The sequence below is a fragment of the Alternaria atra genome (assembly GCF_907166805.1).
Source record: "Alternaria atra isolate CS162 genome assembly, contig: 28, whole genome shotgun sequence".
Lineage (NCBI taxonomy): Eukaryota > Fungi > Ascomycota > Dothideomycetes > Pleosporales > Pleosporaceae > Alternaria > Alternaria atra.
In genome coordinates this window covers 97,273-121,931 of record NW_025091326.1, presented here as the reverse complement: position 1 = coordinate 121,931, position 24,659 = coordinate 97,273, and the positions used below count along the sequence as shown (strand labels likewise).

The 24,659-nt window shown below is 51.1% G+C and overlaps 10 protein-coding genes across 10 annotated transcripts; 6 read left to right on the top strand and 4 right to left on the bottom strand.

Moving 5' to 3' along the window:
* Positions 1-283: 283 nt before the first annotated feature.
* ALTATR162_LOCUS7070 (uncharacterized protein) lies at positions 284-3,855 on the top strand (the record flags this gene model as incomplete). Its single annotated transcript, XM_043314696.1, has 7 exons — positions 284-578; positions 628-1,617; positions 1,669-1,988; positions 2,527-2,558; positions 2,609-2,735; positions 2,793-3,297; positions 3,350-3,855. The coding sequence occupies 7 exons, from the start codon at positions 284-286 to the stop codon at positions 3,853-3,855; spliced, it is 2,775 nt and encodes a 924-aa protein (XP_043170631.1).
* An 827-nt stretch (positions 3,856-4,682) lies between these two features.
* Positions 4,683-9,485, top strand: ALTATR162_LOCUS7069 (uncharacterized protein; the record flags this gene model as incomplete). The annotated part of the gene is made up of 7 exons (XM_043314695.1): positions 4,683-4,699; positions 4,748-5,259; positions 6,552-6,606; positions 6,659-7,946; positions 7,998-8,120; positions 8,170-8,220; positions 8,271-9,485. The coding sequence occupies 7 exons, from the start codon at positions 4,683-4,685 to the stop codon at positions 9,483-9,485; spliced, it is 3,261 nt and encodes a 1,086-aa protein (XP_043170630.1).
* Positions 9,486-9,963: 478 nt separating this feature from the next.
* Positions 9,964-11,595, bottom strand: ALTATR162_LOCUS7068 (uncharacterized protein; the record flags this gene model as incomplete). The annotated part of the gene is made up of 2 exons (XM_043314694.1): positions 9,964-10,752; positions 10,804-11,595. The coding sequence occupies 2 exons, from the start codon at positions 11,593-11,595 to the stop codon at positions 9,964-9,966; spliced, it is 1,581 nt and encodes a 526-aa protein (XP_043170629.1).
* Positions 11,596-11,827: 232 nt separating this feature from the next.
* Positions 11,828-13,500, bottom strand: ALTATR162_LOCUS7067 (uncharacterized protein; the record flags this gene model as incomplete). Its single annotated transcript, XM_043314693.1, has 2 exons — positions 11,828-12,871; positions 12,922-13,500. The coding sequence occupies 2 exons, from the start codon at positions 13,498-13,500 to the stop codon at positions 11,828-11,830; spliced, it is 1,623 nt and encodes a 540-aa protein (XP_043170628.1).
* An 841-nt stretch (positions 13,501-14,341) lies between these two features.
* ALTATR162_LOCUS7066 (uncharacterized protein) lies at positions 14,342-15,172 on the top strand (the record flags this gene model as incomplete). Its single annotated transcript, XM_043314692.1, has 1 exon — positions 14,342-15,172. The coding sequence occupies one exon, from the start codon at positions 14,342-14,344 to the stop codon at positions 15,170-15,172; it is 831 nt and encodes a 276-aa protein (XP_043170627.1).
* A 1,059-nt stretch (positions 15,173-16,231) lies between these two features.
* ALTATR162_LOCUS7065 (uncharacterized protein) lies at positions 16,232-17,778 on the top strand (the record flags this gene model as incomplete). Its single annotated transcript, XM_043314691.1, has 2 exons — positions 16,232-16,256; positions 16,304-17,778. 2 exons carry the CDS (start codon positions 16,232-16,234, stop codon positions 17,776-17,778), a joined length of 1,500 nt encoding a protein of 499 aa, XP_043170626.1.
* Positions 17,779-18,785: 1,007 nt separating this feature from the next.
* Positions 18,786-19,550, top strand: ALTATR162_LOCUS7064 (uncharacterized protein; the record flags this gene model as incomplete). The annotated part of the gene is made up of 1 exon (XM_043314690.1): positions 18,786-19,550. One exon carries the CDS (start codon positions 18,786-18,788, stop codon positions 19,548-19,550), a length of 765 nt encoding a protein of 254 aa, XP_043170625.1.
* Positions 19,551-19,714: 164 nt separating this feature from the next.
* Positions 19,715-20,826, bottom strand: ALTATR162_LOCUS7063 (uncharacterized protein; the record flags this gene model as incomplete). Its single annotated transcript, XM_043314689.1, has 3 exons — positions 19,715-20,496; positions 20,549-20,593; positions 20,679-20,826. 3 exons carry the CDS (start codon positions 20,824-20,826, stop codon positions 19,715-19,717), a joined length of 975 nt encoding a protein of 324 aa, XP_043170624.1.
* A 523-nt stretch (positions 20,827-21,349) lies between these two features.
* On the bottom strand, positions 21,350-22,003 carry ALTATR162_LOCUS7062 (uncharacterized protein; the record flags this gene model as incomplete). Its single annotated transcript, XM_043314688.1, has 2 exons — positions 21,350-21,771; positions 21,868-22,003. The coding sequence occupies 2 exons, from the start codon at positions 22,001-22,003 to the stop codon at positions 21,350-21,352; spliced, it is 558 nt and encodes a 185-aa protein (XP_043170623.1).
* Positions 22,004-23,211: 1,208 nt separating this feature from the next.
* On the top strand, positions 23,212-24,576 carry ALTATR162_LOCUS7061 (uncharacterized protein; the record flags this gene model as incomplete). Its single annotated transcript, XM_043314687.1, has 1 exon — positions 23,212-24,576. The coding sequence occupies one exon, from the start codon at positions 23,212-23,214 to the stop codon at positions 24,574-24,576; it is 1,365 nt and encodes a 454-aa protein (XP_043170622.1).
* Positions 24,577-24,659: the final 83 nt, after the last annotated feature.

The window sequence follows — 24,659 nt, the reverse complement described above, 5'->3', positions numbered from 1 at the left end:
CCTTTGTGTGGGAGAGTGCATCGCATTTTCATCTCACGGGTTCCACTAACCCGGTTAACGTCGCCATGTGGGCCTCTCACAGCTCCCGTAGCTTAGTTACCGAATTGGTAACCCCGCTATTATGTGTATCGGGCCCCGCCACCACATCACGCACAGGCCGGACCACCAAGCTGCGGCAGATGTCGGCCCAAAGTTCCATGGCCATGGATAGTCCAATATAAGGCTGATTCTTGACATGGTAAGCTGGGTCACACCTACAGTCCATCGTCATACAACCTACATCATGCAAGACTTCAAGGAACGCAAGCTCGTCACCGACCCCCAGAAGGCATTTCACTTCACAGATCTCCAAAGACTAAAGCCAACGCGTGCGAATGATCCATACGATTATCAAGCAGGATGGGGAAATCGACACCAGTCGGAGGTCATTCCAGGCACTTTGCCCGTTGCCCAGAACAACCCTCAAGAAGTCCGATTCGGACTTTACACTGAAGGCATCACATATTCCGCATTCGCAGCTCCACGTGCCCACAACTTCAGTACTTATATGTACCGATGCAGACCAGCAGCAGCTCATAGTATGTACTGTTGTCACCCTTCCTGCGTGCACGTACTAAGACATGATAGAGGGCTACATTCCGATTGAGACAAAGTCAAACATCACAAACTGCTTCTTGTCCATCAATCCCAAAGTCGAGACACTTCCTGAGCAGGCAGAGTGGCATCCGTTCCCATTGCCGAAAGAAGATGAGAAGATTGACTTCGCCGATGGTCTACACACACTCTGCGGCAGTGGGGACCCAAACATCAAGGAAGGTCTTGCGTTGTACGTATACATGATCAACTCTAGTATGGAACGACGAGCATTCTGCAATACCGACGGCGACTTCCTCATCTGCGCGCAGCAAGGCAATCTTGACATAAAGACTGAGATGGGAAAGATCTTCTTGCAGCCTGGTGAGATCTGTGTCATACAGCGCGGCATTAGGTTTTGTCTGAACTTGGCCCCGGATACACCGGTAGCGCGTGGCTATATCACAGAAGTTTGGGGCTCTATGTGGGAGCTTCCAGATCTTGGCCCACTAGGCGGCCATGGTCTTGCCAATCCTCGCGATTTCCTCTACCCTGTAGCTGCTATCGATGATGATTTGCATGTAGACTGGCAGATCGTCAACAAGACCAACGGTCAACTCGTGGCGATCCAACAAGACCACAGCCCTTTCGATCTTGTCGCATGGCACGGCAACGTTGTTCCGTACAAGTACGATCTCACAAAGTTCTCGTCACAGAACAGCACATCCATCGACCACACTGATCCATCGATCTTCACAGTCCTCACAGCCAAGTCTCGTGATCCTTTAACACCACTGGCAGACTTCCTCTGGTTTGGCCCAAGGTGGGACGTTGCGACCAACACTTTCCGACTGCCTTACTTCCACCGCAATTCGGCATCGGAATTCCTCGCCTGTCTATACGGACAAGGTCTTGGACGAAGCGACGATTTCCGACCCGGTGGAGGAAGTTTCGAGGGCGGCCACACACCTCACGGTGGATTCCACGAAGGATACCAGCATGGCATGCGAATACACGAGAGTCAACCGGAGAAGATACTCACTGGTAAGTCATGCTCATCATCGAACAGCCGGACATGTGTTAACAGTAACGTAGACCAATTAACCATCATGGTCGAATCAAGTCGTCTTTTCCTCTTTACTGAGTACGCTCGTAAAGGCTGTGGAACGATCGAGACCCGGGGTACCGACTACAAGGTCTGGGATGCCCTTCCGGATCGCTTTTCTACCAACAAGAGAGCCCAGGAGTTGCTTGCACGGATCAAGGACGACAAGATCGCTGAGAAAAAGAGACTGGCACCATATTATTTTGGCGGTTTTTCGCACGGCGCAAATACCAGCAACACAGATGGCGTTCATGCTGACGAGTTGAAGCAATATCTCAGCTCCGACTCAAAGGCCAACGGAACGAACGGCGTCCATGCATAGTAGTTTTTTTTTCAAGTTCTTATGTTCCAGTGTCTCAGCCACTTCAGCGATGCAATTCTGCACTCTCAAACCTCGCATGTACATTGTATTTGCTTCATATCCCATATCACGTAATGAGCATTCTCTCAAATTCTGGCACATGAATCAAAAATCGTCTGTGCATTCACACATCAGACCCTTTGCGGACCCCACAAGCGTCATGTGGGGCAAGAACTTCGAGACATTGAGCTTCTTTCCTTTAACATGACCGTGAGCGAACATGGCGAGTCTGGAGCAGGACCATGTATTCTTTCGGAGCCGTCGCGAGAGCGGCACCACACGCGTGTTTTCAATCCCCGGCCGGTCGGATCGCTACCCGAACGTTGCAATCATGGAGGAGAAATATTACGACTAAGGGCGATGTTTCCAAACAGATGGTTGAGAAACTACCTTTGGCAGGTATCAAAGTACTGGACATGACCCGTGTGCTAGCTGGGGTACGTGATCGATTTAGCGAAGTAGAACTGAATTCGCTAATACCAAGTAGCCATACTGTACTCAGATACTTGGAGATCTTGGGTTAGTAGTAGACGCATCGCTGGACATAACGCATGCTGATGAGCCATCAGGGCAGATGTCATTAAGATCGAGCACCCTACACGAGGCGACGATACACGGTCCTGGGGCCCACCAGATGCACCATATATCGATGGCGTCGAGCGTCAGTTCCCTGGCGAAAGCGCGTACTACCTTTCCGTACGTCTCCTCAGTATGATCATGTGTGCCATCCGCCATCGTCCTAACTCGATGTAGGTAAATCGCAACAAGAAATCGGTAGGATTAGCTTTCAATAATCCCACCGGAATCTCCATCCTGCATAGACTCGCCCAGGAATGCGACGTACTTGTCGAAAACTACCTACCCGGATCGCTTGCAAAGTACCAGCTCGATTACGCGACGCTTGCGAAGCTCAACCCTTCCCTTATATATGCATCTGTTACCGGCTATGGACAAACAGGACCATACCGCGACCGCGCGGGCTACGACGTGATGGTTGAGGCGGAGATGGGCTTGATGCACATCACTGGCGAGCGGGACGGGCCTCCAGTCAAGGTTGGTGTAGCGGTTACGGATATTATGACTGGCATGTACACTGTGATTGGCATCCAAGCGGCATTATACTCGCGGAAAGAAACTGGTTTAGGCCAGTGGATCGATGCGAGTTTGAGCGACGTGCAGGTTTCGGGGTTGGCAAACATTGCGAGCAGTGCGCTGGTGACGGGCAAAGGCGACAGTGGACGATGGGGAACCGCACATGGTAAGCTTAGACTTGAGATGTATGAAGAACGATCATACTGACTCGGCCATAGCGACAGTAGTACCCTACCGAGCTTACAAAACGAAAGACACGAACATCGCAGTAGGCGGCTGCAACGACCGCCTCTATGGCATCCTCTGCGACAAACTACAACGTCCAGAATGGAAGACTGATCCTCGCTTTCTTACAAACGCGCTCCGCGTCAAACACCGCACAGAAATTGACACACTCGTCGAAGCCGAACTCATGACCAGGACAACGCAGGAGTGGCTGGAAATCTTCGAAGGGAGTGGGATGCCCTATGCGGCTGTAAATGATATCAAGGGCACGATTGAGCACGAACATGTTCTAGCGCGTAATATGATTGAAGAGGTCGATCATCCAGCAGTGGGCAAGGTGAAGCTTGTCAATCATCCGGTCAAATATTCGAGAGCTGAGCCGCGGATCAGGAGTCCACCGCCACTGTTAGGACAGCATACAGATGAGGTTCTAAGGGACATGTTGGGCTATGGAGAAGGCGAGATCAAGGAGTTGAGAGAGAAGAAGGTTGTTGCGTAGATGGTGACGTCGCGATCTATCCTGCAATTCAAAGTTCCAAAGTTTCATCGCGCAAGAACGCGTCGCAGAAAAACATTCCTCAATTTGCGCGTCGTCACATGATTCAGGGTATCCTCTTTCCGAGGCCTAGTCTTCCGCTGCACGTTCTCCAAAGCCCAGCCATCGAATTTCCCAAGCCGCGTGTCCGCTGTCAGCAAGCCTTGAGAGTGACGTTTCACGAAGCCCCACGGTGGCTCCACTTTCCTCGACGCGCTTCACCGGATACGCTAGCCCCACATGCGCCATGAGCATGCACCCCACAACGTCCTTCACGCGACATGCTCTTGGCCATATCGCGGGTGCATCGTGCCCTGCATGTGCCATGTGGGCTTGATTGCGAAAGCCGAAACATGTGGTATACGACTAGTGGGGGGTGGGATGTGCGTTGGTAGTGTCGTGAGAGGGTGGTATGGCTTGTAGAACGCATATTGAACATGTGGAAGCAAGGTACGACTGAGTAGATACTTTCAGTATGACGACCAAGAATATTGCAGCTGAAACGGGTAATAATGCAACGCCACTACCATTCCGTTACCAGTTTGCTGCTGGGGCCGTTGCTGGGATATCCGAGATCTTGGTAATGTGAGATTACCTTGATGTTGGAAATTGAGAAAGTTGCTAAGAATGTAGATAGGTACCCGCTTGATGTAGTCAAGACACGAATCCAGCTTCAACATGGCAAAGTCGTTGATGGTGAAGGGTATAACGGTGTTTTGGATTGCTTTAGAAAGATCATTAAGAATGAGGGTGTATCGAGATTATATCGCGGCATCACAGCGCCTATATTGATGGAGGTACCCAAGCGGTACGATCGAACTTTCCCTTCGAGCTGAGCACAACTGATTAGAAACAGTGCTATCAAATTCTCCGCAAACGACTCCTTTACGCCGTTTTATCAACGCCTGTTCTCCACTCCGACCGTGACACAACCCCTCGCGATCCTCACAGGTGCCAGCGCTGGCGCAACAGAATCCCTCGTCGTCGTCCCCTTCGAGCTCCTCAAGATTCGACTACAAGACAAGACCTCCGCGTCACGATACAATGGCCTCTTTGATTGTCTCGTCAAAGTAGTCCGCCAAGAAGGTCCATTGGCACTATACAACGGCTTCGAAGCCACGTTATGGCGACACATTGTATGGAACGCTGGGTACTTTGGCTGCATCTTCCAGGTGCGGGCTCAGCTACCTGCTCCGGCGACATCGAGCAATCCGAGAAGGCAGAAGATGGGGAATGATCTCATTGCGGGGTTTGTGGGCGGTATTGTAGGAACGACATTTAACACGCCATTAGATGTGGTCAAGAGTCGGATACAGAGTGTCGCTAAGACACCTGGTGTAAGGCAGAAGTACGCCTGGGCGTGGCCGAGTCTGGGGGTTGTTGCTAGAGAAGAAGGATTCAGGGCGTTGTACAAGGGATATGTGGCGAAAATACTAAGGTTTGGACCAGGTGGAGGCGTGTTGTTGGTTGTGTATTCTGCAGTATTGGATATGTTCACGAAGGTAGCATAGACATCGCTATAATCCAATGCACAATTGCCAAGGCGTCGTCACGAACATTTCTCGCCTAACTGTGGTTGGTCAAGCTATTGTAGTTCGGATATCTGTACAGAGAGTTGATGGAGGTTTGCGGACTATTCAGGGTAGACGGTAGTAACTGCTAAGTGCTTGTCCTTGAATGTTGATCAGATATCTCGAGTCCTACAGCCTTGCTGTCTCCTCGAGCTAGGCGGTGACATGTCACGCACTCGCTCTTAAGTGACATTGGGCCTTCAGTGGATTCATGCTCTTTAGTCGTATAGTTATCCACTTACTTGTCTGAGACGCGATCATTTGATGCGCAATCCTCTAGCGGAAGATTGACAAAATGAAACGTGGCTAGCCGACAACTAAAGTGGTAATTGATTGATTTCACGCACCAGATCAAGCAAAGTTAGTCACCTATATGAGCCCAATGAGACAGTCGGCGATTCCAACACGGTGAGCGGTCAGGGGAGGCCCCACTAGCGTACGCCTCATGGTCCCACATGCGAGTCGATCCGGGGTTCGAGTAGGACGGAATCCTTCGAGAAGTCTTGAAATTTGAGGGCGTGTCTCCAGGTCATCTATCTCGTCATCCAACAGGTGTGACAATGCACGGTGCGATTTGTGGTGTTTAGTGATGCCATGGCGTTAGGCGACGGCCTGAGGGTCCTTCGCGCCGGAGGTATCTCCAAGTGGCGACTATGGACCACCAACATGAAGATCAGCTATAACGTTCGGAGAGACACATATGCACGCGGCGCAATCTGCAGCAGCAGGATTGCAGGTTTATATGCGTTTTGTAGATGAAGTTGAGATGAGCCTATAATGTTTAGGCCGAGTCATGGCTGTGCTTTCCCCCGCAGTCCGCGATCTCTTGGCGACCTAGACAGCACCTGCAGACACCGGCCTTCGAAGGGTCCTCCGACACCCGCCTACACGTCAAATCTTTGCGACGAGCGATATGGCTTTGAAACAGTGCAGCATGTGCGATCGCACATTCACCAAGTGTATGTCGCGACGAAACGCGTGAAGAAAGTGGGCTGACCTCTCTTCCAGTAGAGCACGTGAAGCGGCACGAGCGATCCCGTTTGTTCATCACAAACCGCCATCATCATCGTTGACTGAACAACATCTCAGATACACGCGAACGACCTTATGAGTGCCCGACGTGCAAAAAGCATTTCTCGCGCAGGTGAGGCTCCCAATGAAAAACCTCCGAACTAGCGTCCAACCTCTGCATATAGCGATGTCCTATTCCGACACTGCAAAGGCCATGCGCAGAATGCGATGAACCGGATGAAGAGCAATGAACAACAAAACACCAATGATCAGCAAGAGTTCCGTCACAACTCCATGGACGAGAACCACACGTCGCGACCATCAGCATCACGAAACGTAAACGGCCCGACTCCAGCACCAACGCCATTAATCCGCGAAGAGTCCAACTTCTCGCCCATGTCCAGGAGAAGAGAATCTCAGATACCACAGATCAACGTGAACGATCAATACAATGCGCATATCTCTCCCCCAACTCATGCTCGGCAATCTTCATCGCGGTTGCAGCCGCCGTCACCCGGTGAGGACCGTATAGAAGCACTCATCAACGCGGCGCAACACCTCGAACCCGGGGCCGACACACCATGGCGATCGCCGTCACCTATGATCATTGCGCGTGCAGAACATGCCCAGATGTCGAATCGAAATCCTCATGAAAGTATGGGCCCACCAATTGATCCGGCTATGGAGGCCCTCTCATTCTCACCCGCCGGACATGTCTCGAGTTTGGATCAGTGGGCTTTCGAGCTCGTCCAAAGCAACAATCCAGTTCCGAACCGTACTCCAGCGGATGCTTTACAAACGTGGCTGTTTCCGCTCGAAGGTGACATGCACACTCCCCATGGATCGCATCATCTAGGTGTGGACGGCTTTTTCGACCACGAAGCGTTTCGAGCAGTCCCAGAAAACCAGGCTAGTCCATCCGGCAGCAGTGTTTCAATAGCAAGCAGAGTCCCACGGGAGCGATTTCAACGAGTCCAAAGTTGCTGGCCGTCTAGGAATCGCAAATCTACGCGGCTTATGCCAGACCTATGGCAGAACCTAGTAGCATGCGAGTGTACCAACATACTCTCTGAAGTCGGTTCTGGAGCTTTGGAAACTCCTATGAGCGAAAGGGAACGGCGAAATTCGCGTTGGGGACTGGACGAGGAGTGCAGGAGCAGACTGCAAAGCACCCTAAACAACTTACCACCATCTGGACCGCCGAGGTCAGAATCCTATGGCGACACTGCATCATCGAGCGGCGATGCAGCAGGAAGTCCAAGTATCGAAGGTGTACAGTTTCCACCAGCTGAAATCTTGGATATCGCTCTGGAGATGTATCTCTACTACTTTCATCCTACCCTCCCGATCATTCATATTCCGACTTTCTCGGCGAAGAATGCGCCTCGGCCATTGCTACTTTGCATGTGCCTCATTGGGTTGAGTATTCTTGGTACTGCAGGTGCAGCAAAGTTTGTCACACGCACGTTCCCAGTAAGCGATGTGGTAGCCGTGTATATCTCACAACTACTAATGTATGCCTAGGCTGTGTTGCAACTTGCGTTGGCGGAACTACAGTCACTATCGACAACAGATCATCCACCACATGGGCAGATGCGAATCATTGCCACCAGCTTGCTCGCGCTTAATCTAGCATCCATCACAGGAGTGGGTAGCAGCGATCGATGACTTTTCCCGTGTGCTAACATTTACACAGCGGAAAAGCCGTATCGCACAAGCGGAGAAGATGTATGCAGAGCTTATTGAGGTATATAGCCGCTTACACACCGCTTCCGGTCATGCAACTAACCCTTACAGTTTTCGCAAAGTCAGGGCCTATTCTCCGCCAACGAGGGCGTAAAGATAGACCCTCTTCTGGATGAGATGATCGACATCGACTCCAAATGGAAAGCTTGGTCAAAAGTCGAATGCGGCAAACGCATCATCTTCGGTCTCATAGAAGCAGATTGCTGGTGGGCAGGCTACCTCTCTACGTCGCCAATGATTCGCCCCGAAACGGTCCAGATCTTGCCACCCTCGGACTACTCTCTCTATCACGTCAACAGCGCAGCGAAGTGGTTCAACCTTGTACAGCGTGGCGCAAGAATTCACTCGCAGAAGATAACACCATCGTTCCATCCGACTCCCGGATTAAAGCTCGATGCCTCAAGCTTCCGATCCTTACTAACCCTACTCCTCCTGCGCATCTACGAGAGTAACGACAGGCTTGCTCAAGTGACAGGAAATCAAAAGCAACTGCAGCCCTGGCGCATCTACGCCGAAGATGCTCGTAGTCGAGACATCCTACCCTTACTGGTGAACCTCTCCAGCTCTTCGATCGACGCACTACGCACCGCGGACCTGAACTCCGCCGTCCTTTGGCACGCCTCTTGCATGGTTCTCGGAGCGAACATACGCTACTTCGAACTCGCAGCTGGACGTTCTGGACCTGAGCCTGCCGTCAACGCTCTAGAAGACATTTCGGTATGGTGCCAAACGCCAAGTGCGAGAAGGAGCGTACTGCACGCCGCACACATCTACAAACTGCTCTTTGACCGTAAAGTAAGCGACATTGTCAATCCGCATAGTGTGGTCGCTCTCTTTCATGCCGCCCTCGTCCTAGGTCTATACATATTCGCTCTACCCCCAACATCCAACTGTTCTATGGACGACTCCTGCATTGAGCTTCTCGACCTTGTAGACTGGATATCCGTCGGTAGGCTTGGATTCATCGATACACCGCAATCCCCCGTGGCATTCGGCGACACCACGCAAGTCGTGAAGTTCATACATCACGGTGGTAGCTTTAGCATAACCGGCATCGCGCTTGAAGGCGGATATCTCGCTGCTCGCCGTACCCTGTTGCATTGCGCAGATCTTATGGAGGGTATGGGCCGCTGGAAGAGTAGGACATTTAGTCAGATACTGCATATCATGAGCGATGATTTGACCGACTACGAGGGTCATGATAATGATGATGGGGAGGGTGAAGGTGATGTCGGTGGGGATGAAGGGGAGAGGAATACTCTGTGACGGTTAGCGTCCTCTTCTCGGCAGTGTCTTTCAATTACTCAATTACAAGACCTGTGGGGAAGAGGATGATGATCAGAATGATCAGGGAGTGATCCTTTGTTGTTTGACGTCGATATGGAGTTGGTGTTGCGACGCTTCAACAGCGTGATTTGAAAGATTGTGGAGCGTATAAAGGTAGAGTTGTTTCAGGATGGTGTATACGGTTTGCATTGGGTGGCGTCGAGTCGCATAGTCACGGTGTTGTGCAGCGACAAGCAGAGTCATGAAGCGGATTCCTGGCTTCCAAAAGCAGTTTCGTTCTTCTTTACGATCTACGTAACATATTATAGTCGCTGCCTGTAATATACAAGGATCTTGCGATGCACAATCAACCCTTATATTTGGCCGCTTCTAACTCTGTTCTATAAACTCGGCGCTGGGAACTTACTCATACGATTCTAATGAAAAAGCTTTCGTGACCTTCCTCTAGCCTAATCATCTACACATTCAATCCGGTCAATTTCTCGATGAGCATGTCGAATGCCTTACTACTACCCTCAATGGCTGGTGCAATTGTGGCCCAGAACATCCCCGCTGGAAGCATACCAATGACGGTAATGAAAGTAGGTTGTCTAGAAAAGACAGCGAGCTGCTGCCGTTCCGAGCTGGAGCCGGTATCTGACTCCTCAACATCTGCATCGTTCTCTTCGTCCTGTTCGATGAGTAAAGCATGGCGACGGGGTGAAGGAATTGAGGATTTCGAGGGTTGTGTATGATCCCAATCGTCGATCTCGGAGTCGGATGTATCAGATGGCCTTTGCAAGAACAGCTCTTCATCTTTCGCCTTCACAGGAGTTCCGCACATGATCAAGTCTCCTGCTGGTCCGCCCTCCATGACCGTCTCTATAGGCGCAAGATCGATGTCCCTAAACTGATCCAGCTCTAACAGTTTTCTCTGCTCCGCTGCTTCTTCCTCTTCCAATCTGGCCTCTCGCGCAAGCTTGGCAATCTTCTCTATTGAAGACATGTTACGTTGTTGTTTAGATGGCGGAACGCTCTCGCCTTCTTGTGCCTCGAAGTAGCTGAGTCTGTTGTCTAAAGACGTATCTGGGGTGGAGACGGAGGTTGCGAAGCCGATGTGCTTGCTATTGGGGGTTTGAATCACGGCGCAGGCGGGAGATGGAAAGCTGATGAAGGCCGTTGACGCTGCTAGAGAGACCTCTGAAGCTTGGCGGACGTTGCTTGATGAGACGGACGCTCGACGTTGATCGCTGTAGGTTTCGGAAGACTATGATATAGTAAGCATACGACGATTATATCCACAAGCGTGTAAACCCACATCAAGCGTAGCAACAGCGACTGCTCGCTCTTCCTCTACTGGATGCATGCAGACATCTTCTTGAAGGGCCATGAGATCATGACTATCATCGATAGCCGGTGTGTCATCCGGTATGCCATCGATCGGCACATCAGCATCATAGATACAATCTGCCGTAGCAACTGTTTGTGCGCTCTCTTGTTGCCGGCATTGCTCTGCCAAGTCTCTCTCAATCGAAGCATGACGAAGCCCTAGCTCTCCGGCTCCATCCGACAGAGGCTCATCGTGGACATAGAAGCTGCTGTAGTCATGAACCGGTACGGGCGGTACCGTCTTGTCAGGCAGATTCATGACATCCTCGATCGTGTTGCTGTTCTCTTCATCTGCTTCAATAGCATCTTCGCCATCCCTCAGCTCCATACTGTCGTCTTCATCTTCGTAACCATCCTGTCGTTCGTCGCCGCGAGCCAACTCGGCACCTTCACAGCTGACTCTGTCCTCATCGGCGTCACCATTAGGCGTTACTGTCAGGCTCAACCGGTTCGCTGGTTTATCACTAAAGTATGGTGTTGGGGAAAGAGGCGAAGGGCTGCGTACGTCATGCAGTATCTTCTGGAGGGTGCGACAATCGGCTGGCGAGAAGGAAGGGCGCTGTGAGTCAACGGTGAGTGGCGGTGAGGCCATACTGTTATTGTATTCGGGTACCGGGCTTTCGTCTAGTGAGATTGGTGTTTGAGCAGGTGGCGTCGAAGGCCTTGCAATTGCTGGCGAGTTGGGGTCGCTTGGTAAGCTGATGTCTGCTGAAGACGACATGGTAACAGCCTAGGGCGATAGTTTCCTCGGCTTGTTGTATTAGTCGCGAGTGGAAGGAACAGAGCCGAACGGGAAAGAAGTGTGGATGAGAGGGTAACACAAGCACCTACTCTAAGTAGAGACAACAAATAACAAACCAACGTAACGACGAAACAAGGCTACTGCAACAAGCATTTCTGATCAAGAATGGGATGAGAGATATATGTCCCAAGTGAGAGCGAACCTGTCAAGCTTACAATTCAACACCTTCCTCGCCGACACGCACCCCTCGTAGGACATATCCGTCTCTCCTAGCTTCGGCCGCCTCTCTCATAATCGTATTCTTGATTTCCTCACTTCGTACTTTCCATCTCACCCTATACGGCTTTGCCATTGTAGTGCTTCCGACAGCATCAAACGCTTCATCACTGGTATCTACCTGTACTTCATTCCCTTGTTGATCAAGCGGCGGCAAGATGTGGAAAGCCCATAACAACTTTGCTAATACGACGAACATACTGTTCTCAGCTAGGTGTACACCCGAGCAAATCCTGCGGCCCGCACCGAAAGCCCAGTGATCGCGACTTGCAGCTGGACCAGCCGCATAGTGCCCGCTGCCATGAGGGTGATTGAGGTATCTCTCCGGATTGAAGCGTTGGGGGTCTTCAAAATGATTGGGATCGTAGTGAATTGGGTATTGTTGGAGACATACGACTGACTTGGCAGGTATGTGAATGTCTTTGTAAGTTATGGGTGCGGTAGTGTAGTGTGGTGTACCGATGTTTGTGACAGGGCGTAGACGCAAAGTTTCTTTGACGATGGCGCGGATGTAAGGAAGTCTTGACTCGTCTTCGAACGTAGGGGATCGAGAAGAGGAAGTGACTTTTTTGATCTCTTCGGCTGCTCTTTGCTGTGAGGTTGGGTTTGCGCTAAGGTACAGAATGGCAGTGTTGAGCGCCGCGGACGTTGTCTCGCTACCAGCTTCTATCATGCTACCAGCCAAGAATGCTGCCTGCAGTTCACTTATGCCCTGCTTTTCGTAGTCACTCTCGATGAATTGCTTTACGAAACATTCTGGGGCTTGTTTGGTCTCCATCTGAGTTTTGAGTGTACTCCAGAAAGACATCCATAGATTGGCTTGTTTGTCAAAGTATGGTTCGACTCCTTTGCGCCACCATTGCAGTCGCGGCGGGAGGTTGCCGAGGAAGGGAAGAGTGTCTGCCAGGTAGGTACCTGGTTTTGCCATTGTAGAAAAGTCGTTCATGATATCGTAGATTCCGTGTACTTCGTCGCAATCCTGCTGCCCATCAGCGATACGTTCTTGTATTGTTTGCAGATGACACTCACCCATTCTGGTATTCTTCTTCCATACGTGCTCGTCATGATAACGCTAACAGTATATCTTCTGATAGCCTTGTAGCTCACTTCATTGCCTTTTGCTGGATCCGCACCCTTCAATATCTCTTCGAGCAACATCTTCGCCTCGAACTCTTGACTTGGTTTGAAGGTTGCGCTCACGGCCGGCGTCAACAGCTTGTGGCTAATGCCCCTCAGCTTCCTCCACTCCGGCCCGTACTCCATGAACAAGAATCTCATTCCGCCACCTAGCGCATCGCCAGATACCGGTAATGGTGCTCGAGAGCTCGTATGCGCTGACTGCTTGTCGAGAATCTCTTTACACGCGTCTGGCGAGCATATCATGTACCAGTCGTTCCAACCCAAACGGATCTTGTAGACTTCGCCATACTCGCGAGCCCAGGCGGTGATTTGTTGATGTGGTTGTTGGCCCAATTGGTGTGCATTTCCAAGGACTGGAAGGCCAGCAGGTCCAGGTGCGGCTTTTGTGCCGGGAGGTGCCTTGCTATTGTATCGCGTATAAAAGATGAAGACTACGAAGAGTACCACGACTAAGACGATGGTGTACATGTGGGGCTAGCTAGATGGATACAGACTCGAGGTGTATCTGAAGAGAGACAACAAGACAGAAGTAGGAACACGCAGCACGTCTAGTGACTTGTGTTTATGATCTGATATAAGCGAATATATCCATGGAATATTACCGCGTCTCGAGACGCGACGTGTTTGATGTACCATCATGCAGGTTTCCCCACATGTTCGGGTGGATGAATCCCACACTGCGCATGCCTAGTGCAGAAGAGGGGAATGCGGAGTAAGTGAGCTTAATTCAATCTTGCACTGTACTCTACTCCAACTTCCGACGTATTCGGTCCATGTGCAAGACCCCAGAATTTTGACGTTGGGGAAGATACAGGTGTTATGGCGCCGTCTTGCACGCCGGTGCAAGCTCCCCCAGCATCCGCAATGTCGTGCTTACCTAGGTACTAAGGCCAAGTCGCATTCTGACGCTGGCTGTACTTGGTTTCGATGGCAAAATCATGCACAAAGCGCCATGTTTTGTTCAGATTCGTGAAGTGCGCGACAGATGCCGAGTAGGCCTTGATCCGGGGATTTTGACAGTCCTTTAGTCAGCCGTCCCTGTCGAGTCACGGAGCGAATCCATCTTACCTAACGGAAGGCAGAGAATCGCGATTCAGGCAAGCAACAAGCTCAAGTAGCGCGCCGTGAAGCTGATTCCATTCTACATGTAAAAACCGCGTGTAAAGCCTCGTAGCTAACGTCACAGGATATGCTTACTCGTCTTGCAGTTCGTACGCCGCTGCGCTTCATCACATCCAGCCTGTATCTGTCGAGTCTCCGCGCGCCAAACTTCCGTCCATCGAGCCTCCCCACCACGTTTCAGCGCACAATGTCTACGTCTACTTTCGCGCTCGATCCTGCAATATTCAATCGGGCATTATACAAGAAAATAACAGACTTGTGGTTCCCTGGCGTCGATGTAACCGGTCAGGACTTTGACATGAGCATTGCGAAACGCTGGTTCGCAGGCAGTCCCGAGGAGGGAATTCTCTTTGATGGACAATGTAGAGATACATGCGTGAATGCGCTCGAAGCTATCGGACCAGACAGGTTTCCAGAAGCGAATGCGCAGCCATTTCTGGACGAGATTGCGCGAGTTGCCAACGAGGAAGGCAAGGTAGATACTGCAACGGGAGAGGAAGCTGCATGGGCGGCACTGAGCTTCGCACTGCTGCTAGATCAAATGCCACGGAATGTCTACCGCACAGAAGAAGGATTGCGACTGGTGTACACGCATTACGACCGCATCGCTCATGCGTTCATTCGCAACATTTTGTCGCCCTCTTCGCCCATTCCGCGCCCAGACACACACCCAGCCATGCGTCTTTCTGCTGCGCATAGGACTTGGCTTTACATGCCGCTTATGCACTCTGAAGATCTGTCCGCCCACGACCTCGCCGACGAAATACTGGCGGAGTTTGCACGAGAACTCGAAGGCTTAGAGGGGTACAAGGGCACGAAGATGTGGCTTGAAAATTACCAGAAAGCTGCAAAGGAACACCGGGATATACTGGAGCGTTTTGGTAGGTATCCTCATCGGAATGCTGCCTTGGGTAGGGCTAGTACAGATGACGAGCGGAGGTTTATAGAGGAAGGAGGAGCAACGTTTGGTGTTGCACAGAATCAGAAGGGAGACACCAAGAAGGTAGATGCAGTATAGATTGTCAATTAACATTAAACTGCCACTAAGCTCCTCGCTATCCATCTCAACCTTTGCGGTCTTTGAACCGCCCGAAATAAGTCAAGGGCGAGCATGCTGTCGTGCAACGAAGTCTATCCATGGAGCGTCGTCAACACAAGTATCTGTCTACACACACCTGTGTGTTAGTGCAAAAAGAAGGTACAGCTACGTCTGGCGTTCCTGTCACCGACTACCACGACGTCCAGCACCGCAAAAAGAACGGGTCTTACCGCGACTCGAACGCGGGGCCTCTCGCAAGCTGTGCTCGGGTTTGTACACCCCAGACGGGGATCCCTAAGCGAGAATCATACCACTAGACCATAAGACCGTTGAACTGTTGTTCCAATTGATGAGAAGAAGAGAAGAAATTGGTTATATAACGGAATATATTGGTGGGTTGTGAAATGCGAGGTTGGCTGACTGCGGAGCGATGGCCAAGCGACCCGCGACAGGAACAATGGTGGGGTAGCTTGACTAGCTTGACTAGCTTGTGTAAGCTATGAGCTGCGACACGGTAATGCTATGATGGGAGTCCGGTATATGTTTGATGGATTGACTTTGAGTTCAGGAATCCAGTTTCGACCTTTGGGACGGTTGGTGTGTACACTGTCCTTATTTTTGCCACCTCTAACACAGCGGCGAACTAAGCTAAATCGAAGATGCGTATACCCAGTCTCTACGGTAGCGCAAAGGCCTTTCAGACTTCACCTAGGTATCCATATGATCCTACGCGCCAAGGGTGGCTCTAGATCAGGCCATCATATCATCAAACCTGATCTGATCAAAACTTGGGCGATGCACGTTGAATCGTCAACAGTATATGTGGCAGAAAGGACGCGATTCCAGACTACGATTGTCGTGGCGGATGCGCTATTGCAAGGGTCGCGCCGCATCCCGCTTCGACATCAGAGACGCGCTTCTTCGACGTTCGCCAGCCCCTACTGTTTCCGCCAAACTTCGACCTTGCAACGCCTGATTTCGATGGCTTCCGCGGTTGTACCTCCACCTCTGCACCTTTTCCACAAGTAATAATCCACAATGGTGCGATTGTGTGTTCCTGAAGGTAAGTATTTGAACTGCCAGAGATAGCTTCAGATCTGACTAGAACAGGCGAGGGACAACTCCCCTTCGTTCTCAGACCACCTGGCGCCGTTGCCACACAAAGCGGCCTCGTCACATCGCCATGGAGAAGTTCCATCGCCGCTGCAGCCGTTACTGGCGGCCTGGCCCTTGTCGGCCGCTCACGACCTGGCGTGTTCCTCAAGTCCGCGGCCTTGATCAGTACCGTCGACCTTACATGCACAGCATCTGGGATATATGGGCGACATGAATTGAACCGAGGTGTCTTCAAGATGGAAAACATACAGCCCACGCCTGGCAAGCTATGGGAACGGACAAAGCACTGGACTTCGGAAGATGCGACATTGGCTGGTGGAGTGCTGGGAATGTTCATGGCATTGAACCCGCGTGCTCTGCCCGGTGTCTACGGCTTCTCGCGGTTCTTTGGAGCGGCTACGGTTGGGTGTGCGCTCGGCTTCAAGGTCGGACAAGCCTTCCTCGTGCGCATGCCCCCGCCACTCCTCCAGCTTTTCGATCAGACGGTCATTGCGGCTCAACAAAAGGAGTATCAAAAGCTACAGAACGACGACAGAGCGAAGGCGTCCCTCTCTAGAATCGGAAAACTCGCGCTCTGGTACCACTCGTCTTCGTTGATGGGGATTCTCCGTAGCCCTCTGCAAGTTGGTGGGGTCGGGGGAATGGGCGGTATGTCTGGTGGACCGACCCAAGCGGGGCATAAAGGGAGTTCAGGGCCTGGTGGTGGCTCGTTGGCTGCACTGAAAGCCGAGTTGGACAGAGAAACTCTCGTCCAGATCGAGTTCAAGGAAGACGAACTTGCAGGACCTGACGTGGAAAACGGATTTCGTGCGTACAAGGACGATCTCAAGTCGCGAGACGCGAGCAAAGTACAGGAATGGTTGGAACAAGTCCAGAATCTCAAAAAGAAGACGGGTGCTGAGCTGCAATACGTCTGGCCACACCTTGCGCAGAGAGAACATGAGTTTTACCAACATGTACAGGAGGACAGGGAGAAGGATATATTTCGCCGAGAACTACAACTGCTCAACAACATGGCCTCCGATCTGGTGACGCGATATGCGATTCTTGAGTATCATGAACACGACGCGCAAAAGCAACTACAACAGATCATACAAGCAGACCCCAACGGCGCAGGGCTAGATGTAATCTCCCGGGACATCACAACATCCTACGAAACATCTCAACATTCAGCCGGAGACGCTCAAATGAACTATGACGGTCCGACAACTGTCACGGAACGGATACGCACAACCTGGTCAAGGCAGAAAGAGTTGCTGCGTCATTTGGAGCATAGCGTCTCCCAGGCCGATGCCATGCAGCCCGAGAAAGGAACTCATATGGCTGAAGCAGCTAAGCGCCTCCAGCAGGATGCCGAGCAGATAAGGAAGAACATTGAGGCCACGGAGCGTTTGTTGCGGTGGTTTGAGGAGCGAGTACGTGAGGCGGAAGAGGCAGTGAAAAACGATAGTCGCCAAAGCAAATCTTGATTGCGGTTCCAAGATTCCTGAGCGAAGGCTTCGTTTGGTCCTCGTCGCATTGCGTTGCATGGTTCCAGGTACCAGCGCCATGATGGCAAAATCTTATCAAGGCGCTTGCGTCGATAAGGTTCAGCTCTTCCTAGGTCCCCTACATTTAAACACGCTGCATTTGCGGTATATATGGTACGTTACCAGTACTGCTCAGACGTAACATTGGTCAAGCTAACAATGTATTTTAGATGTAGGACAATACGAGCATATTCGCGAGCCATCATCTCTATTCGACAATTGCCCCGCCTGGGAACATGTCGTACTCGTGCATATTACTGCAAGCCTACTTGGATCCAGGCTTTCTGGACTTTATATACTGACTACTGCTTTCACAGATATGGGAACGACTGTGTTGCACGGAATCGACAGGTGACGAAACAGTCAACTCAGCCTATTTCCGATAGCTTAGTACAACTAGCGAGCGCTCTTGGTTGCTGGAGTTGTCCCTTGGGGTCGTGGATCGGTAGCTCACGATAAGCTATGTGGAAAGCAGTAGGGCTGATGTTCCCTGCTCGTGGCCTCATGTGCAGTTAGATCTAGAGGTAGAGCAGGAAATGAAATTTATCTACATGCGATGGAAGTTAGACAGTCCTTATGAGGAACATATTTCTGGGTCTATCCAAGGACCTCGAAGTGCATGGAAAGGAGCGCCGCAATGAGCTTCCCGCGCTCTTCAGTCAGAATGCAGACGATACAGTCCTCAGACACAACCTTGACCTTGAACCAAATGGTCATAATAGTACGACATTGCTTTCAGAATTTCTTCAGCATCTGTTGTGCATTTCTACCATTAGCTGTCGATGATGAGTGCCGGCGATGGATGACGTAACTGGTCGGAACTGGACGCGGAAATCTTTCGTCGCTGCACTTCTAGAAGACTCACATCAACCGCCAAACTCACCACCAAACTCATCACTACCTCACCTGTACCAATCGTATCTGTGAAGACGCCTACAAATTCAAAGATGCGCTCCGTACGTTCATCTGCAGCGCGCAGAATCCGCGCATCGCTCACTTCCGAAACTACGACTTCGTCATTTCGCACACGACAGGGCGTAACGCCATGCCTCCTCTGCGCACACCGTATACCGCCCCAGACAATATCGCGTAGATTCCAGTCCACATCATCTGCTCCCAATACTGTCGAAAAGCCATTCGAGACGCAGAACACCACAGCACAATCGTCGCAAATCCCACAGACACACTACTCCTTCTTCCCGAAATCCCTCCCGTCCGGCCCGCCCCCAGACGGCCCTTTCGCCATCGACCTCTCTGCCCTGAAGAAAGAATTCCTCCAATTACAAGCCCGCGCCCATCCCGATCTACATCCCCAAGCAGACAAGAAACGCGCCGAAGCCCTCTCAGCACGCATCAACGAGGCCTACAAAACGCTTCAGAACCCGCTTTTGAGAGCACAATACCTGCTATCTTTACGCGGAATCGAGGTAGCAGAAGACGAGACAGCGAAAGTCGAGGACCCGGAGCTGTTGATGGAGGTGCTGGACGCGAGAGAGAACATAGAGGAGGCAGAGAGCGAAGAAGATTTGATAGAGATGAGGGAAAGGAATGAGGAGAGGATAGCAGAGAGTACCGAGATAATTGACCAGGCGTTCAAGAGGGATGATCTAGATGCTGCGAAGAGTGAGGCGATCAAGTTGAGGTATTGGGTCAACATAAAAGAAAGTATTGAGAACTGGGAGAAGGGGGTGCCAGTCGTGCTGCAACATTAGGTGGCGCATGATACAGGTACGAAAGAATAGATGATATAACGAATCTCGAGAAAGGCATAATGGTACAGTCACCATATATTAGGATACCATCAACTAGCTCCGCAAACTGTACTCGATCCATCTCCCACCTATCGCGTCAATCTTTCAGATGCCTTACCATATCCTTAGACAGGAACAGTAATAGGATTCATAACCCCAGCTCCGCCATCGACTCTCAGCTCAGCTCCCGTGATATAGCTACTAAACCCACTCGCCAAAAACCCCACGGTCCTGCCCACCTCCTCCGGCCTCCCCGCTCTCTCCAATCCGATCGTCCTCTTCTGACTTTCTTCTCCCTGCAGCGCAGCAGGCGGGAACTGGCCCTGCGCCATCTCCTTGACACCACAATCCTTCAGATCAACGCCGACATCAATCTGCCCAGCCGTAATAGCGTTGATACGCACGCCAGTCCCCTTGAGCACCAGCACACCAGAGCGCACAACACCAAGTGCAGCATGCGAAGCCATTGTAAAAGCAGGCGCCCAGCACCCGCCATACGTTCCCGCAACACTGGTGACAACGATGATACTCCCATACGGAACGTCCTTTGGCGCAGCATTAGGATAACTCCCCTTGGGCGTCGTCTTCTGCATAGCAGCGGGCGCATACTTGAGCGCAAAGAAAGCAGGCATGGCATTTGTATCAAATGCGGCGTACAAATCTTTCGGACCTGTCTGATTGATCGATGTGGGTCCTAGTAGACCCGTAGAAGATGTCCAGACATCGAGGCGACCCCAGGAGTTCAGCACATCGTCGATTAGGGCGAGGGTATCTTCTTCGGAATTGATCTTGTAGGGGTAGCCAATCACTTTTGTGTTTGGGTATTGTGCATTTATTGAGTCGGCGAGTTCGGTATACTGTTCTGAAGGGAGGCTGGAGCACGCGTATATACATGCTGCGCCGTGTGCTGGGAGGATGTGTTAGTGAGTAGTTGTAGGATGGCTTCGGACGCGACTTACCTGCAAGCTCAGCGACGATTGCTTTTCCTACGGGTTGAGTCGCTCCTGTTACCACGCATACAAAACCATACTATATCACATCGCGGCATTAGCCATGACTTCTCCTCATGCTGCCTACAATTTTCCGGACTCGCTTCCAGCCCTTTTTCAATCCATTGCAGTAAAACGAAAAGGATGTACTGCGGACATACCAATTTTCCGTCTGCTCTGTACGGCGAAAAGTGCTCCGAATCCGTAATGCCAGCATCTCTTGTCCCGTTTCCATTCGTGTCAGCCATGGTCGTAAATATGTTCAACGTGCTTTTGCGACAGTTTGTAATAAACAGAGATCAGAGGGAGAAGAAACGAACACGCGCAACAGCGCGTCTACAAAACACCACATCATGTCATCGGATTGATCGATAGCTGCTTGCTTGGGCAGGAGGTATTATGTCAGTGTACATATCCACGGGGCGCGGAGATGTGAATTAGACGTGCGATTGTTGGTTGAGATGGGGAGCTTATCGGGAGCTTATCGGGCTACATGGTGGCTTCCGCGGGGCTCTCGCGGGGCAGGGAGAGGGTCAGGCTAGCTACATTCTGAGGCAGCTGGACAACGCATGCTTTGGAACACAAAGCTCGAGATAGGCAGATGGTCGATATGTATCGCAGGCTTTGAGATTCTCATTTATGAAATCTACCATCTAGTTCTAGCGACCAGCCAATACACCGGCGTTCTCGAGGTCATGCACCTCCTACTAACGCCACGCTCGACATGCTTGAACCCTCGGTATCTTGCTCATAACGCCCCCGATACATCCTCTATGCGGTCTTCGCCTTGTCGTCCTCCTGGTTCTTCCTCAACTCTTCCCTTGGTGGCAGTACATCTGGCCCAAAGCTGAGTGGAAGCAGCTCGCCCATCGTCCTCACAATCCACTTCCCTTCTTTGTTGAACATGAAGATGGGTGTCTCCAGCTTCAAGAACTCTCGCAGGAATTGTCTGCACATTCCACACGGCGAGCAGAAGTCGTCAATGTCGGTCGTTACACCGACGGCTTTGAAGCTTCCGATGCGATGGCCTGCCATGACGGCTGTACCCATGGCTACACGCTCAGCGCAAGTGCCAACAGGGTAGGACGCGTTTTCTACGTTTGCGCCGATGATAGTGTGGGCTGCAGATGTATCCGTTGCGGAGGAAGTGGTGAGGAGGAGGGACGCGCCGACGCGGAAGAGGGAGTATGGGCCTGATCAAACTTCCAATTAGCAAATGTCTCTCCTGTCCATATCTCCAGCCAACACTACCACCATTCGCCACGTCGCAAAGGGTTCGTAAAACATACAGTAAGCCCTCGCCCTCGCATCGAAGCACTGCTCTCCCAAAACCTGCAACTCCTGCGCCGAAACGCCATGAATCAACCCATCTTGCTCTGTCACAGCTTCACCAGGACTGAACTTTGGTATCGTGACTGTTGTCATGGTGGAAAGAAGGGAGGAACAGAAGAGGCGACGCGACGCGGGGAGGTTTTGGCAAATGTGATGACGCGGGCCGAGGCTTGCCGTGGGGCACAAAGCTACGGCGACAAAGGAAGGTTCGGCCACCTCCGACGGGTCTTGTTAGATACAAACATCTTACTATGCGCTGACTGTTATCAGACAGTAACGACTCCGGGGTATGGGTACGAGTCGTGCGCCTCTGTTCGCGTGAACAAACATTCTGTTGCATTCTTACTTCCTACCCCACTGCAGTCGCCTGGATCGATTACTCTCTTGCATTGCAACATGCTCATTGAAATGAGTTCGCCCCAAAACACTGATATTTTTCCGAATGTTTTTTGTTATTACGGTCGTTCTTAAGGCAACGCGGCCTGCACTTCTAGCTAGTTTCCAAAGGGTGTCAAGTCACTTCATTTTCTTTGTCTCGGTCTCTTTGTTGTTCCATTGTCGTCTCGCAGCGCAATGTTACGTTTGCAAACACGTCTATATTCATACTAATTGTCATGGATCGAACACCGTAAGGGCTACAGTGTCCACGCCCCAACTACCAGTACATGCCATCTGGAAGGTCGCAACTTACGCCCAATTTACGTGTGATAACCGTCTCACAGGAGTTACTACCCCTATTCCAGTGTAACTCTGCCAACTTTACATTTTTACCTACGGTACCAATAATCATTGTCACGTCTCTTCGCATTGGTCGTCTGCTTCTTCAAGTCTTGTTGCTGCTTGTGTTTTCTTCGGGCTGCGGCGTTAGCCTCTCCTTCGCAACCTTGGCACACACCGCTCGCATAGTAGTTTTCGATCCGTGTGCGCGTGTCATATCAAGAGTTTAAATACGTTTGTTCAGTCTTGAGTGCCACTTCATACAAATGCTCCCGTGTTATGTTTGATCAAGTTGTGAGTATTCTGGCTGCATCAAATACTTATAGTACGAGCTTTTAGGTCCTAATTTGGAAAGCAGTATAATCACCACTCTTAAGAGGTCCTCGTTCTTCATTTAGCTGCTGTGTTCGCACACGGAAACTTTCGGGACTAGACCAAATCACGATTCTTCCTTTGCGAAAGTAACTCTCTCAACATTGTTGGATCTCACACAACGTCAGCAGAGCCTCTTATATCATTAAACGACGCCGTACCATTATCCGAATTTGCCAATCAGATTCTATCACACCCTCAACAGAATAACCATGCCTAGTAACAAAAGCCCATCCAGTGTTACGCCTATTGATCATCTCGAGCCTGCGCGAGATGACGAGGACGATACGGCTTCAATCGCAAGCTCTGACATGTCGACGACCTCGACCGAGATGTTCGAACATGAGCCCTTTGACACCTTCCAGTCTAAGGTATCCGAGCTTTGCAGGAAGGAGTGGCCACATCTCTGTAAAGATACCTTGACTACCACACGCATGGATGGTGGCTCCTATAATCGTGTCATTGGCATTAGGGCTGACAGCTCCGGGGAACCAGCGAGCTGGATCAAGCTTCAAGTACTACAATTTCTGCGAAATGTATGCCCAAGTATGATTCGCAAGACAGAGATCCGAGATTATGTCCTCCGTACACCGCGCAACGAGCATGCGTGGGTTGGACACGAAATCGCCATCCTCAAATTTCTTGCTACAACTAGTGTCCCGGTACCGAGTGTCAGGACATTCGATCTATCGGCTGAGAACCCTATTGGTAATCCATACATGATTCAGCCACGGCTTCCCGGCAAGTCTGAGCTTGAAATGTACCTCAAGCTCAACACGCAGCAGCGCATTTGCTTCGCACAGGATCTAGGTTCCGCACTGAAGGAGATGGGCAACATCAAGTCGTCATCCCCAGGAAATTTGGACCCCGACGCCTTCCTCGCCAGGTCGTCAAATTTGCAGGTTCTGCGCTTACACTGCCCACCACGGAACGCATTTCGCCAAGTGCACTCTGTTGAGCCCTTCGTACTATCTACCCCTCAGACCGTCTATGAGTTTTTCGTCTCACAGTTTGCTCGTCAACGCGCATACGATCTCACGCTCCACCGTAAATACTTGAATCCTTGGAAACCCTTCACAGCCATCATCCAACATCTACACAGGCTGGGTTTCCTAAACGAAAACATCTACGCACTGACACATATGGATTTGGAACCCCGCAACATACTCATCTACATCACTTCTCCTACCAATGCGAAGCTCTCCGCAATCCTAGACTGGGATGAAACCGTCTTCGCCCCCACCTTCACAAACTGTCGTCCCCCACCCTGGCTCTGGCATACCGAAGACGATGGCGATGAGGAACTAGATGAAGCTGCTGCCAACGTTACACCAAAGAATGCAGATCTTGCAGCTGTGAAAATGGCTTTTAAAAAGGCTGCTGGTGAAAAGTACTGTAAGTGGGCTTATGCGACAGAGTATAGGCTTGCGAGAGACATCGCGAAATTGTCTATCATGGGCATTTGCTCTAACGATGATTATGATACTGCACGGAGGATTGTGAGGGAATGGAATGAGCTGCACGCGAAAACGCAACTTGAGGTTTGTGAGATCTTTGACGATGAGGAAGATAAATAGAATTGCGAGGCTGTGCAAGTTAACAGACCGCTGGCTGGGCTCAACCAGAGCCATCCTAGGCGAAGTGTCCAACACCCACTCAT